Source organism: Aspergillus terreus, genomic scaffold, assembly GCF_000149615.1.
Source record: "Aspergillus terreus NIH2624 scaffold_9 genomic scaffold, whole genome shotgun sequence".
Lineage (NCBI taxonomy): Eukaryota > Fungi > Ascomycota > Eurotiomycetes > Eurotiales > Aspergillaceae > Aspergillus > Aspergillus terreus.
In genome coordinates, this window is record NT_165932.1 from 559,376 (window position 1) to 574,229 (window position 14,854).

Below are 14,854 nucleotides of genomic sequence, written 5' to 3' on the forward strand. Positions count from 1 at the left end.
TGTGAACGTGCAATACGCGCGATCATTTTCATCTCGAATTCACTTTCGTCTTCTAATTTCCCTTCTGAAGCTTATCTCAAGCTCTCCTTCTTCAATTCAGCCATCATGTCTGCCGAATATGATCACGAAAATGGCCGCTACGACGGTATGTTTGATGGTTACATCAGCGCCTGCACCTCGACTCCTGGTCACACAATCAACGTGCTAATCTATCCCCGTTCAATCGATGTTAGACCGCGAGGAACCTCGTTACTCCCGCGATCGCAGCGCGTCGCCTCGCGATGAGCCCCGGGGTGATCGCACCCGTAGCCGGTCTCCCAATGGTCGCGCCGATGACCGGTATGTCTTCGCCTCGCGCCTCACCTGGATTTGAATGACCGACTAACGCCATCCGTGTTTTCAATTACAGTGCTCCTATTGACCCCCGTAAGCCCATCGATGATGATGAGGAGGGCGCCATCAACACTGGCTCCAACCTTTTCGTCACGGGTATCCACCCTCGCCTGACCGAGGCCGATATCTCGCGCCTGTTCGAGAAGTACGGTGATGTGGAGAACTGCTCCATCATGGTCGACCCTCACACCAAGGAGTCCCGTGGGTTTGGCTTCGTCAAGATGGTGACGGCGGAGCAAGCCGATGCCGCCAAGGAAGGTCTGCAAGGCGAGGTGATCGAAGGTCGCACTCTCAGCATCGAAAAGGCTCGTCGCAGCCGTCCCCGTACCCCGACTCCCGGCAAGTACTTTGGTCCTCCCAAGCGTGGTTAGTATGCCTTCATCTGAATCAACGTCCGCTCCATCGACTTACACAGCATCTGCAGAATTCCGTGGTGGACATGGCCGCGGCCGTGGTGACCGCTACGATGACCGCCGTGGTCCCTATGGTGGCAGCTGGCGCCGCAATGAGTACGACCGCTATGGCCGCTATGACTCCTACAGTGATCGCCGTGACTATGGCGGCCGCGATTACGGTGACTACCGTCGTCGTGACTACCGTGACGACTATGGTTACCGCGGTGGTGGTGGCAGCGGTGGCAGCGGCAGCGCTGGCGGTATTGACCGCTACGCCTCTGGCCGTGGTGAGGAGCGCTATGGCCGTGAGGACCGCCGGGAAGAGCGCCGCGACGACCGTCGTGGTGGTGGTGGTGGCGGCTACTACGACCGCGACGCCAACCCGCCTAGCTACGGTGGTGCTCCGCCTCGCGAGCCTTATGCCGGCGGCGGTGGCGGCGGCAGTGGCCGCTCTTATGAGCCTCGCGAAGAAAGATACGGTAGCAGGTAAGTGATGACAAGACATTGAAACCTCGTCATCATACACGTTGGTCTTCGTTTATCTCGTTCCTCCCTTTCCCCTTATCGTTTCTTCCACCCTTGTCATTTCTTTCTGCGACAAATCCGCCCGTCTTTCCGTGTCCTCTGGAATGATCTTTAATTCAATACCCACATTCGATTGGAGTCGACACCTCGACGACTCTGTGGGAACCGCATTATGTTGTTCTTTCGAGTGTGCACAAAAGTCATCTTCGCGTCTACATGTCATCTCGGCGAAATCGGCACGCCATCGGTTTGCGACGCGTTCAATGATTCAGCCACCCGCGGTCGCAGACGGGTGTTTTCTTATGTTAATTCGCTCGAAACTCCGGAAAGAAAATTGGCGGCAAGGAAAAGAAAGCAAGATATCTACATTAACGTTGTAATTCCTCGGATTGTCAGATGGATCAGCACACTTTTCAACTCTTCCGGAAATTGGGTCTCGCTAGTCAGCTGTTCGCCTTGTTTCGTCTTATACAACACTTTTCACGTAACGACTCGATTGTATTCGGCCAGATCAAAGCAAAGAAACCAAGCCAAACACTTAAAACCCCCAAGTCTTCCAGTCATCAGGCCTTTTCTCCCTTTCAACCTTGGAGTGGGGACGAGTGAACGGATCCGGACATCACCCGCCAGTCTTCCGCCATGGCACGATTGCTTGCGTGCTTGTAGTATCGCTGGGCACAAGCGATGTTATTGCCGCCATTAGAGCCCGGTTGACGAGACGCCATGCAACGTAATCCCGGACAGGACACGACTCCAAGGACTGCCGCTGACACTTGCGACAATTGAACGTAATGAACGTTCGTCGCTGATAAGGTAGGGTTTGGGGACTTATGTTGCAGGCTAGCCTGCTGCTTGGATGATCATGTATGGCAGATATTCGGCCATCTCTACGATCCTGTGCTTTTTAGTGATGGGTAAGTCTCCTGCTAACTGGCCAGGCACATTATGTACACAAGTATACAGGAACCGTCCCATGGGTCCTACATATGCCTATTACAATGGCAGCGTCATGCAAAGCGATTGTGCCACGGTACCTTGGTTGAGACCAACAAGACTTGATGATATATGACCAATCGTCGGAAGAATCTCCTGATTAGAGATCATCATCAGAACATAATTAATGCCAGTGCTTCACGAATGCATTCTCCCATACAAGGCCTCAAGTCAGTGTGACCCTGGTATGCGTACAGGTGGCAAAGTGCCGGATACTTGCACACACAACCTTGCAATAACCATTCCTCGGAGATACCTGAGTGTTACCACAAGCAGGCCACTCGAGATGAAATGAAGTAAACAATCGCTCAGTCACCCAAGCCAAACGGTCTTCTTGGCACGAGCAAAACAATACAGAATAGCCGAGATTGCTTGCAGCAAAGTCCAGTCGCGAGTCAGTTACTATGCCTTTTTTCAGCTAGTGCTTATGCTGTTGTCAACAACTTGCATTGAAGTTGACCTACGACGTACAACTACCGGAGGGACGACTGGCCTTTATTAGTCTACTCCGCATGGCTGGAGAGCGTCGAGGACAGAGATGACGTTCCATCAAACTCACTCTGCGTAATGATGTGCAGTGTAGATCTGATGGTCAGAGTGATCAACACTAGCCAATGATAATACACGTTGACCAGCGCATGAGCCTCTGATAATCGCAATACAGAGACTTAGGTGTTGCTGATGGTCGAAACCAGTCCAACTTCTTGTTTGGTGGAATACATACTTCTCTCGATTTCCCCGCTCCAAAGCCTCATCCTGGAGTCACCCTTGCCAACACTATTTTCCTCCGCATCTAGACCCATCTCCGCCACAACCAGGAACTGAATGCAATGCTACCTCGTATTCCTAGATGGCTGAGGCTACGTGGGTTCTGCAGGGTTTTCGGACGAGCCTCCGATCTAGGGTTAGCACTGTCAGGTGACTACCCCAGGTTCCAAGAGTGACCATTGTCTCTGATATGCGTCTGCATTTTAAACGTGAATGTTTTCTATGGGTTATACGAGTCTCCTGAAAGGCGTCGAATGTGAAGACGCCATGTATTCACGGCGGACGGCCCGGCCCTGCCGTCGAGATCTCTCTCTACATGCTCGAGCGTCTCTGCAACCCATGCGTGGATACGGTGTCTGCGCAGTGCAGTCCAAGGTCTAGCGTCTTTTACATTTTCATGATATTGTGATTCTCTTGGCTGTCGGGCTTGGAACCTCCGTATGCGGGGTGTTCATGGCCCCGCTGGTAGGATGTCACATTCGCCTCTCTCGGGATATAGAGGTGTCCCTTCTTTACTATTATACTCCAATTTGCTTACATTTCGCGTCATTATCAGCCGCATTTGGTGCCAGTGTAATACATTTATCTTGAGGGCTTCTCCGAGTGATATTATTAGAGCAGCACCTCACCTACTCAATTGTGCCTGATACAACGCCACCCCTTGAGATTGACCCCAACCCTCAATGTATATCATGGTTGTGTTTATCCTGTATGAAGCCAATATCACTACCTTTGCAGATACGAGGTCCGGCTTCCTTCCAGCGCCAACATGAGCTCCGGATGTGCCAATTGGGCGGTGCCTGTATCGTGGCATTGTCCGATATTGACCTGATCACACCTCACAGTGGCTGGACGGGATATCCCACGAACTACATTGTCTATACAGGACAGAACCATTCAGGGGTGCAATATGGCAGTTCGTATTCATCGTGAGTCTTGTGACTGAGCGATTTCAAAGAGGATGCAGCGCAGTCTGGATCAAGTCAAAACACTGTCGGAAACAGAAACTATAAGAAGGCACTTATCTCCCACTGCTATCCCCATTCCAACCTCACGCTCTCACTTCGCAATAATCCAATCCCAAGAACAACTTTGTCCAAATAATCAAGTCCATCATGAAGCTCCAGCTCACCACTCTCGCCGCCCTCCTCCTGCCCCTGGGCGCATGGGCCATCCCAACTGCAGAGGCAGCAGCCGCCCCAGCCCCCGTCGAGGAGGTCGTCTCCGTCCCCGTAGAGGCGCGCGACGTCTCCCCCGAGGCTCTCGGCCTGGTGAAGCGCAGCAGCGTGACCTGCAAGATCGTCAATTCCAGCTCGTCGACTGTGAACTGCCGGTCTGGACCGGGCTTCGACTACGCCACGACCTACGTTGTGAACGTGGGTTCGTCGTATGTGTTTAACTGCTACAAGTCCGGGGATTGCTATGAAGGGAACTGGTGAGTGATCTTCCTGCTGGGATGGGTGGGTAGGAACTGATTTTGGTATAGCACTTGGCAGAGGATCTCGTGGGACGGAAAGTCTTGCTATGTTAATGGGTATTATACTGATAGTCGGTGCACCGCTGGTATGTATCTGATCGAGTTCTGTGAGGGGATGGTTTAGGCTAATGATGATGTGGTTTAGCTGCTCTGGGGAAGTGCTAGAGGGTGGCTCTTGCTCGGCTCTAGCTGCGTCTGTCTCTGGTGTGGAGGTTGTTGCGTGATGGGCTGTTGGCTGGGGATGCGTGGAAGTGGAATGGGAGTGTATGCCAGAGGGTTGCAGGTCATGTTGGCAGGAGGATAGCAATGAAGTTATATGCCATGAACTGGTCTATCCCAATAGCATTAGCTGCAATTGCTGCGACATGCTCCGTATTTAGGTCCTTGGACGTGATAATTTCGAGGCTTGTATGCTAAAGAGCATCCCGCAGGGAGTCCACGAATGTCTCACTCCTGATCTACTCTCCCTCATCATCCTCAGGGTCCTTCGGAATCAAACACCTCGAATCCGCAAAATACCCCTCCAACCCAAACACGCGATTCATCTCCTCCAATGACCGATTCCTGGTCTCCACCAACGCAACCGTCACAAACCACAACGCACCCACGCAGATCCCCGCATACACCACATACAGCCCCCATCCGATGGCCTCAGCCAGCGGCGGCGACGCCTGCGCAACGACATAGCACATGGTCCAGTTCGCGGCGGTGGCGAGCGCATTGCCCCTGGCGCGCATCGACAGCGGGAAGATCTCGGACGGGTACGTCCACGCCGCGACGCCCCAGCTGACGTTGAAGAACACGTAGAACAGATACGGGAAGATGACGATGGCGTAGTTGCCGCGCGCGCCGGGGTGCGCGCCCGCGTGCCACTGCAGCACGGCGATGCCGATCATCGCGCCCGTCATCCCCACCGTGCCGAGTTGCAGCCAGCGCTTGCGGCCGAGGCGGTCGAAGAAGAAGATCGGGATCCACGAGCTGATGAAGAGGGCGATCCCGATGCCGCCTGTCGCGAGGTTCGCGGTGCGGGAGTCTGTGATGCCGCCTTTCTGGAAGAGGGAGGGCTGCGCGAGGGATCAGTTGGCGGTTGCAATGGTAGCCGGGGGAAGGGGGAGGGAGCGCACAGAGTAGTAGAGGATGGAGTTCGTCCCGGTGATCTGCTGGAAGGCCTGGATCCCGCAGCCCAGCAGGGTCAGCCGCAGGATCGGCCGGCGGAACATACCCCTCCACGATGCAGCGGTGTGTCTCTCCAGCCGCATCGTGTCTTGGATCTGCGCCAGCTCGGCGGCGGCGACGTCCGCGCCGTGCAGGCGGGTGAGAACCTCGCGCGCGCAGTCCGGCCGGTTCTGCGCGACGAGCCACCGCGGACTCGGGGGCACCCAGACCCAGCAGCCGAGGCCCAGGACGATGGCCGGGAGGACCTGGATGGCGAGCGGGATGCGCCACCAGTCGTTAGTGGGCAGGTATGAGAAGGCGTAGTTGAGCCAGAAGGCGATGAGCTCGCCGGTGCAGAGGACCATCTGCTCGATGCCGATGAGACGGCCGCGCAGGGTGGATGGGGCGATTTCGGACTGGTAGAGGGGGACGCCGGCGGCGCAGCCTCCGACGCCGTAGCCGAGGACGATACGGCCGATGATCTGGAGGTGTTGGGATTGCACGAGGTCTAGGCTTGGGGGTGGTAGCTTACGATCTGGACGATGGTGTATGATGCGGCTTGCAGGACGGCGCCGATGATGAAGACCGCGCTGGCTATGGCCAGCATGCGCTCGCGGCCGTACCAATCCGCCAGAATGCCCGTGGACATTGCGCCAATGAAGCAGCCGATGTCATACATGGAGACCACGGCTCCGGTTACCCCTATACGCCGTGAGCGACGGTCGATCAATCAGGCGGTGGCCATACACGAGTTCTGCGGCTTCATCAAGTCCTTCCACCGCTGGTCAGCCACGATCATCCCCATCACGCCCTGATCGTAGCCGAATAGCAGCGCTCCCAGCGAGACGAACGCCGCCAGCTTGTACACGTACCAGGGGTCTGTCTGTCGTGGCGCAGGGTCCCCTGTTGCTGTCGGCGGGCGGATGAGTTTTGTCTGTTTCAGGGACCATGTTGTCCAGGTATGGGGCAAGTAGGCCGTCAGAAATGTGACAGCTTCACTGACACGCACGTGGAATACGTCCCTATGCGGGCCCAGAGGGGTGTAGGACGCCCGTGAGGTGTCCTGCATGGTGTTGTCCGGGTTGGAGTGGGAGACGGATTAGAGTGATACAGGTGTAACATGATCTCCGCATTCCACGCGTGGCTGGCCCGAGATCGTCGCTCGGAGCTAAGTCCGGGGTATACTTCTAGATTCTTTACCATCTATATACCCAGAACAAACAAAAAGAGGAGAAAACGGTATAGATATGCCTCCGCTCCGTCCAGCCTAACGGTCCCTCCCAACTCTGGGCAAATATCCTCTATTCCTACCTACGCAAAAATTACCATCACAGTACAGGGAGACCTGCGCGGACTTGAAGCTGCTATTGTTTTGCATTATTTGCCCTGTCACTTCTTGCTTGGGTCCAGGATAATGCTCCAGGTACGGGCGACGAAATACAGTTGAAAACAGCCATTTCATTTATATATATGAACATTAAGCACAACGACAGACCGTGTTGATACCATTCCAGGACCGCTCCTCGGCGAACGTGGATAGAAACACCTTCACTTAGACCGGCGGGACATTCGCACGTACAATCCACTCTGCCGAATGAAAAAGCTGTTGTACGTGCTCCATTCGCGGTCAGGAGAAGCCAGTTCAATATCATAGCGCGATACCAGCGTTGCTAGCACCTTGTAGATCTGCACAAGGGCAAAGTTCTTGCCCAAACACACCCGACTTCCGCCACCAAAGACAAGGTCCGTATTGTTCATTCTTTGCAGGCGCTCCTGGTATTCCGCTTCGCTCTCGTGAGCGGTGTCACGTAGCCATCTTTCCGGACGGAATTCGTCAGGGCATTCGCCCCAGACAGAGCTATTCCGCGCCAGGATGTACGGGTTCATCCCAACAGCGCATCCTCCGGGAATGCGCCGACCGTCGGGAAGGACGAGACCCCCTTCAGGCACATATCTCTCCAGAGTCATCGCAACGCTAGGAAGCATGCGCATGGCTTCGCGGATGACCGCCTCCAGATATGACACGTCGTGGGCGGACTTGAAAGGAAGCACGCAGGCGGTGGCATCTTGTTCAACCTCCTGCATAGCGATCTCTTGCTGTAACCGGGCCCATACAGCTGGGTGCTTTAACGAATAGTACAACACCGCATTGAGTGTGCTGGCCGTTGTGTCCGCGCCCGCAATCATATTGATCATCAGCCAGGAGATGATCTGCCCATGGTCGATCGTGTCAGAGTCGTGCGCGGCAGCGTCAATAAATCTATCGAGGAAATCTTGGCTAGCACCCTGGGAGGTGCCGGCCTCTCTTCGCTGAAGACGGCTCATGAGCTGCTGAATGGAAATGGCGGTGATGTTGCCGAACGACGGAGGTCCGATTCGATAGACGGGGTTTTTGTCCAAGACATAGTCGAGGACCGGCAGCTGCGCCACAAGAGCAAAGTAGTCCATTGCCTGATCTGCTATGCTGATGGTGTTGTCGAAATCACACCCCTTTTGTAGGTAGCCGAAGGGGTTGCTGAACGTGGCTTTGCCGACCACGTCCCATGTGTCTATCAGCGAGGGTTTAGCTCTGACTTGCAAATCTTCGGAGAGTTACAGAACTGACAGTATCGCATCCACTCGCTCAGGTCACAGACAGAACCGCTCTTCGGTTTGGCGACGAATTCCTCCTCCAGCCGTTGGCAAAGGCACTGTATCATTTCGTTGACATGAGGTTCCAGAGTCAGCACTTCCGTCATGGCATAGTATTTAGCGATGGGCCGTTTCTGCCGAAGATGTTGTTCAGGACTCCGCTCGCTGAACAAGTTGTAGATGATCTTGCCGTTTGTCTTGGTGCTGCTGACATGGTAGAACTCCGTCTGGCGGGTGGTCAATTGAGGATGACCAGGAGACCATCGACCGACTCACCTTTCTGAAGTCCCCCTTCGCGTTGTAGATTGTCCTGACCAGATCCGGCAAGTCCAGGTCAAGCACCCCTGGTGCAATGCGGACCACAGGGCCATATTTCTTGTGAAGATTATGGACCACAACATGGATATTTCCTTTTCTCACATGATACATCCGCCAGAGATTCGTCCATCCTGTGAGAATCCGCCATCAGTACAACCCAGAGTCACACCAAAGCCCCTGAGTGAAGAGCTTACCTGCTAAGACTGGTCCGGGGAACTGGCGCAGCGGGGAAATGAGATATGCTGTCAGGTACCAGATTGGGACAGCAAATACGCAGGCCCAAGCGATCAAGCTCCCCATGTGAAAGCACCAATTCATGATTGAATCCATGTAGATCTGCTGTGTCATTTTGCTGCGAAGAGTGAATACGAAGCAGGGAGGACCAGATGATAGAGAAGGTCTCAGCTATATAGCGCGGAGTTGAGCCATCGTCCCGTGTGAGGGGTGGCTGCTCTGGACATGGTTAAAACGACGCCAAAATGTGACCGGCCCGTATTGTTGGAAGCCGGTATAGTGGGTGGCGTCTATTGCAGAGGTTGCCATTGGAAGCCACCGAGAGGGGATCCAGTAAACTTTGGCTCCTTCACGGGTTGGCGTCTACGGATTAGGAGATGGCACAATGCACAGACATGCACAGACGCCTCTTCCTGTCACGGACCTGTAGCTGTCAAAGATAAGCGCAGACGATGGAGCACAGACAAATGCAAAACCATATACCAAATGTCATGAATGTCGAGAGGTCCGATCTCTGCTCGTCTTTTGACATATCATCGCGGGACATCTGCAGTACAACCCGGGTGGTTAGCTAGTGAAATGAGGCTTGCGGTGGATAGCTACGTCGTAACTTAAACGACATTCATTGTATATGTCTTGCTGATCTGAAGAAATTGAACCCATAGGCGAATGTGCATCTATATAGTCTGAAGAACTCACTTGGATCTCGTCGTATCCATCCCGTGTTCTTCTCAGCGCTTGTCTGTTGCACAGATATCTCCTCATCCTCTCCTGTTAACGCGTGACAATAGTCCCACACTGCCAAAATGCTTGCGGGTAAAGGCTCAAGGACAGTCATTGTCATGTGGGTGATGACTGGGCTGGCGTTTATCTTCGTTCCCCTGCGGCTTTATACCAGAATTCGTGTCCTGAAAGCCCTAGGATCAGACGACCATGTGTTTAACTTAGCTTGGGTAAGCCTGAAGACCTTCTCGCATCTTGTTGGGTGTCTGCTAATAAAGCCCTCTCAGTTATGTTTGTTTCTCTACACCCTCTTTCTCACCATCGCTGGCGTGCACGGCTTCGGGCAACCCATTACCACACTTACAATGGACGAGGCAGTCAAGGCTATATATACCGAGATGATCGGTCAGACTTTCGCCGTGCTGGGCATGGCTATTGCCAAAGTCTCCCTTGGCATCTTCCTTCTTCGCATCGTGGTGGTCAAATGGCACCGGGTGACGATTTGGATATCGATCGTCAGTCTGTCCATAGTGTCAGTCATGACTGCTATCATTTTCTGGACCCAACGCATTCCGTCCACGTCCATATATGACCCGCGCGTTCCGGGCCGCACTGTTGTGCGTGTTACCCCATTCTCGATTCTTCTCGGATGTACGTCTCCCCTGCCTTCCTTTGAGAATGCTACATACCTCTAATGCTGCTGACTTGAACAGCTTGGTGCGCCGCCGTGGACTTCTATTTCGCCATACTGCCCTGGATTTTCATCTGGAAACTACAGATGAAGTTCAAAGAAAAGATGATCATTGCGTCCAGCTTGAGCCTTGGCTTCATGTAAGTAACTGGAGACACCCGTCTCGGGCCTGCTAACAGTGATCCCGTAGAGCTGGAATATGCGGTGTCATTCGAACCATCGAGCTAGGAGGCTTGTCCAGCGCCAACTACACAGGTACAGTTGCTCCCAACACCCTGCTTGATTGAAGTGGCAGAACAACCAACTAAGACGCTTTCGACCTTGCAGAAGATACAGTCAATCTTGTAGTCTGGTCGGCGGTCGAGCTCGCAGTGACGCTGATATGTGTTGGTATCCCAACTATACGGCCGCTCTTTCGCCATTTGATCAAGGGCTCAAGCTTCAAGAGCTCTAGCAATAAGTATCCTGCACAGGATACCGGATTCGTTCAGCTGGCCCATCAGCGTATGAACGGGTCCAAATCGGACGGAGGAAGCGAAGTCAACAACCAGTTTACTCCGCCTTGTAGCGCTTCCAAGGCTTATATCACTCGAGGGAAAGGCACAGAACCACTCCTGCCTGCATCTCCAGCATACAAAGAAGGGAATGATGTCGGTATCCATGTCCGCGAGGAAGTCCGTGTGGAAAGGGTCTAGGAAGGCTTGCAGCCTGCGTGGTCAAAAGTGTTGCAGGGGAGTTGTTGCAGAGATTCAAGAGTCTAGTTTAATAGGATGAACAAATTGTGCGCTTTGTCTGTATCTGCCTTTCTAGCAATCCCTGGTCTATGTCAATCCTGTCTGGCAACACAAACCAAGTCTTTAACTAGTCCACGGACAGAACGCGCAAGAGGCTTACTATAGGATGCTGCAAGCTGTGCAATACGAGTTCCTCCGCATTGGCAAAAACTTTACGATGTGACACCCCTCGTAAGCTCACATTAACGTCATGTATGTATAGGTCTACCTCCAGTGCCCGGGCCTCGAACTACGCTGGATTCGAATTAGCCACTCATCCTTTTCTCCAGTCTAGACACGCCTTAGTATCTTTCCTCAGGCCTGTACAGATGGATAGTTAAATAGATAGTGTCAACCAAAATGACCATTACACTACCAAAAATGGACAACCCACTTAGTGGTATGTAAGGTGTAATATATGGCTGTAGATGTGGTTTGACAGATAGGCACCTTAGACCACGCAATCCCCCTCGCCCACACCGTCCGTACCCAGTCCTCGCCGTGACTTCCCACGATCTGCCCCCACTGAGACAATTGCCCTGCAGTGCATGAGATTTCGCGCGTGGGGTCCTCGTTGGCCCGTATGCGGACGATGGAGCGGTTATGCTTGCGCGGCACCCCCCGCGAATGAAGATCTGCTGGCTGACATCTGGGGAGCGGACGTTGATGTGGCAGCTGGGTTGTTAAGCGGGTGGAATGCAGGTTTGTCAGGGTGATTACCAGCTGTTCCTGTTGGGAGGGAGTTGAGGGCAGACGTATTGTGTCATAGGGTCAGGTCTAGTCTGTCACTGTTGGACTGATATCTACGTCTCTCTCTGTCGGTCAAGGCATCATAGATCGAGCTGAGTTTCACGTATGCTGAGTACCCCGTTTCAGTACTAGAAATCATACTGCGCCCAGGTCAGTGTGTCGGCCAAAGAAAGCACTAGAGCAGGCATGGTGAACGAGAATTTCTCTTCAAACAAGTCTATATTGCCTATTTTCTATCTTCATTACTCATCGATGATCTGCACCTTGATCGCCTTGGACGCTGGGTTGCTCGCCGTCTCAAACGCCTTGAGCCCCTCCTCCAGCTTGTACCGGTGCGACACCAGCGGCTTCAGGTCGATCATGCCCGCCGCGACGAGAGCGATGGACTTGGGGTAAATATCGTGGTAGCGGTATTGGAAGCGCAGGTCGATCTCGTTCGCGGAGAGGTGCATGAAAGGGAAGTTCAGCATGTCCTTTCCGACGCCGATGACAAACACGGAGCCGCCAAAGCGGGCAGACTATCTCGTCAGCTATATCGTTCCTATATTCCCGACTTGAGAACTCACGTAGATTCCAGCGTGGATACTCGACTCCACGCCAGTGCACTCGATTACCAGCTTGGCCTGCTGACCGAGCGTCTCGACGATCCGTCCCGCGAAGGTCTTCGCGTCCTCGCCGAGAGACGCCTTCAGCGGCCGCACACGCGGCACGAGCTCCTTCGCCTTCGCCAACCGGGTCTCGTCCAGATCCGTGATGACGATGGGCTCCGCGCCCGCGGCATTAGCGGCCAACAGCGTGACCAGCCCGATGGGCCCGGCACCGCAGATGACAAGAGGGTCGGCGAGACGTAGACCCGACCGGTCGATACCAGCGAGGGCGACGGTGAGCGGCTCAAGCAGCGAGCCTTCCTCGAAGCTGATGTTGTCGGGAATCTTGTGCAGCCAGGCCTCCGGGTGGGCGTGGTAGCGGCGCAGGGTGCCGTGGTGCGGAGGGGTGGAGTAGAAGACCACGTCCGGACAGGCGTTGTACTGGCCGGTGCGGCAGAAGTAGCATGTTGGCTTGGAGCAGGGGATACCGCATTCTAGGGCGACGCGGTCGCCTATCGCTGATTAGCATGGGACGACTTTAACAGTGAGGATGTATGTACCTGGCTTAAACCGAGTGACTTCGCTGCCCACCTTGAGCACAACACCGGCGCTCTCGTGGCCCAGACCGTTGTCACCGGTGACGACCATAGGTCCAATGGCGCCATGCTTCCAGAAATGCACGTCGGAGCCGCAGATGCCCGTGGCACGAACGTGGACGAGACACTCGTGGGGTTGGATCTCCGGGATGTCCGATTCCACCAGCCGGAGGTCGTGGGCGGGACTGGTGTGAACGGCGTGGTTGACGGGTTTGCGCTCGAGAATATCCATTGCGAAGCTGATTTGGGATATGTGAAGAGTTTCTGACGTCGATGAGGGCGCTTCAGTTATATACCCAACCTATCGTGCGGGTGATTGCCCCGCGGCGGGGAGTCGCATTGGGAGATACGACCGTCTGCATAATGTTGGAGCTGATTGACAGCCACCGTGGATCGTCATTGACTGTCGCTTGACGCGGGTTGCATGCATCTCCAAGTCACACAATGCCAGGTCATCTGAACTCGGCTCGGCTGTAGGTCCGAGCTGCGTAGGCGACAGACGAGAGGCGATCGTCTCGCCGATCACAGATCCAGACTGACTGCTCGTCCCTGGGAGCGTCTGTCTCGATAAGCTTACTTGTAGGATTAACGCGGAAATATCATCCCAGGCGGGTTTAGATTGCTGGATTTGAATAGCTAGTGGGTATTATACAGCCACGGTCTCCATCTCGCTCTGTGCTGGAGTGGATCTGCAGCAGACAGTCATCAAAGGTACCTATGCCGCATGTTGGACTCTGTATATGTCCAATTGCACCGTCTTCGCGTCCATGGGCATCATAGTTCATCGGCCATTCGACGATCCAGATCACGTATCTGCCGCGCGCCAAACGATGGATGCTGTCACCCTTGCACGTTGGGTCAAGACAGCCGCACTGATGACAGAACGCGCAAAGTCCAAGCATCACGTTCAAAGGGCGGGCGATGATGTGGATATCCTTGATATTCTCCCTTATCGGTAGGCAATGGTGGAATCCGCCAATCTGGACCTTACTCTGGCGACTTGCCGGATGAACCACCACCTTCAACCTCGTTACTCTTCTGGATCAGAAACTCGCCCAGAGCGCGTAGGGGGTTCGCAGGTCTGACACCATCCATCAGTACAATATTCCGGTCTGGCCTCACAGCCCATGCCCACTTACTGCTCCTTGGTGACGGTCTTCATTCCTTCCAGCAAATACGGCACAATCTTCTCGTTCATGTACGCACGCACAGGCGCACCACCCGGTCGAGAGGAGAGGTTCGATTCGCCGGTAGGAGTGTGAGCGGCGCCGCCAGCGCTGTTGGGAGTGGACTCGTTGCCCATGTTGAAGGCGGATTTGTCGGAGGTTGGATCGAGTGGACGGTTGACTCCTGCGGGAGACTAAGATATGGCGATCGCGTTAGTGGGAGAAGAAGAAGAATTCAGGAATCAATCGATCGATTGAGGTAGAGCTGGGAAGCCGGCAAGCTAGGAGGAGGGAGCAAAGCGCAGGTAAGAGAGTTAACGAAGGCGGAAGCTCCACGTGTGGGGATCTGGAGATACTGCCAGAAGGGAGAGTTCTCACCGGGTGGTCAGCCATGGTCGATGGGGTATTTAAGCAGAGGCCGATTGAAAGCGATAGATGTCAACATACGAAGAAAGCAACGGATTGATTGTCTATGCAAGTATCCCTGCTCGATCGCGTTCTCCCATCTGGTCATGTGATCTGTCTTACCACATTGGGATAAAGTGAATGTCTGCTCTTTCAGTGCACATGTCCATAGCGCAGCGTTCTCTCCAATTGACCAGCTCGAAAGACTGATAACATTTCTTTATCCTCCTTCCACATTCACAATTGACTCAGTTTCCCAGTTATAGGCCCTTGG

The 14,854-nt window shown here is 54.1% G+C and overlaps 6 protein-coding genes across 6 annotated transcripts; 3 read left to right on the top strand and 3 right to left on the bottom strand.

Moving 5' to 3' along the window:
* Nucleotides 1-105: 105 nt before the first annotated feature.
* On the top strand, nucleotides 106-1,278 carry ATEG_06451 (RNA recognition motif domain-containing protein; the record flags this gene model as incomplete). The annotated part of the gene is made up of 3 exons (XM_001215629.1): nucleotides 106-228; nucleotides 432-759; nucleotides 809-1,278. The coding sequence occupies 3 exons, from the start codon at nucleotides 106-108 to the stop codon at nucleotides 1,276-1,278; spliced, it is 921 nt and encodes a 306-aa protein (XP_001215629.1).
* A 2,911-nt stretch (nucleotides 1,279-4,189) lies between these two features.
* ATEG_06452 (uncharacterized protein) lies at nucleotides 4,190-4,775 on the top strand (the record flags this gene model as incomplete). Its single annotated transcript, XM_001215630.1, has 3 exons — nucleotides 4,190-4,509; nucleotides 4,561-4,637; nucleotides 4,717-4,775. 3 exons carry the CDS (start codon nucleotides 4,190-4,192, stop codon nucleotides 4,773-4,775), a joined length of 456 nt encoding a protein of 151 aa, XP_001215630.1.
* A 234-nt stretch (nucleotides 4,776-5,009) lies between these two features.
* On the bottom strand, nucleotides 5,010-6,775 carry ATEG_06453 (sugar porter family MFS transporter; the record flags this gene model as incomplete). Its single annotated transcript, XM_001215631.1, has 4 exons — nucleotides 5,010-5,615; nucleotides 5,676-6,188; nucleotides 6,239-6,408; nucleotides 6,454-6,775. The coding sequence occupies 4 exons, from the start codon at nucleotides 6,773-6,775 to the stop codon at nucleotides 5,010-5,012; spliced, it is 1,611 nt and encodes a 536-aa protein (XP_001215631.1).
* Nucleotides 6,776-7,254: 479 nt separating this feature from the next.
* Nucleotides 7,255-9,003, bottom strand: ATEG_06454 (cytochrome P450; the record flags this gene model as incomplete). The annotated part of the gene is made up of 4 exons (XM_001215632.1): nucleotides 7,255-8,255; nucleotides 8,312-8,564; nucleotides 8,614-8,786; nucleotides 8,850-9,003. 4 exons carry the CDS (start codon nucleotides 9,001-9,003, stop codon nucleotides 7,255-7,257), a joined length of 1,581 nt encoding a protein of 526 aa, XP_001215632.1.
* A 692-nt stretch (nucleotides 9,004-9,695) lies between these two features.
* On the top strand, nucleotides 9,696-10,590 carry ATEG_06455 (uncharacterized protein; the record flags this gene model as incomplete). Its single annotated transcript, XM_001215633.1, has 4 exons — nucleotides 9,696-9,842; nucleotides 9,900-10,263; nucleotides 10,326-10,443; nucleotides 10,494-10,590. 4 exons carry the CDS (start codon nucleotides 9,696-9,698, stop codon nucleotides 10,588-10,590), a joined length of 726 nt encoding a protein of 241 aa, XP_001215633.1.
* Nucleotides 10,591-12,068: 1,478 nt separating this feature from the next.
* ATEG_06456 (NAD(P)-dependent alcohol dehydrogenase) lies at nucleotides 12,069-13,241 on the bottom strand (the record flags this gene model as incomplete). Its single annotated transcript, XM_001215634.1, has 3 exons — nucleotides 12,069-12,344; nucleotides 12,393-12,925; nucleotides 12,974-13,241. The coding sequence occupies 3 exons, from the start codon at nucleotides 13,239-13,241 to the stop codon at nucleotides 12,069-12,071; spliced, it is 1,077 nt and encodes a 358-aa protein (XP_001215634.1).
* Between the last annotated feature and the right edge of the window lie 1,613 nt (nucleotides 13,242-14,854).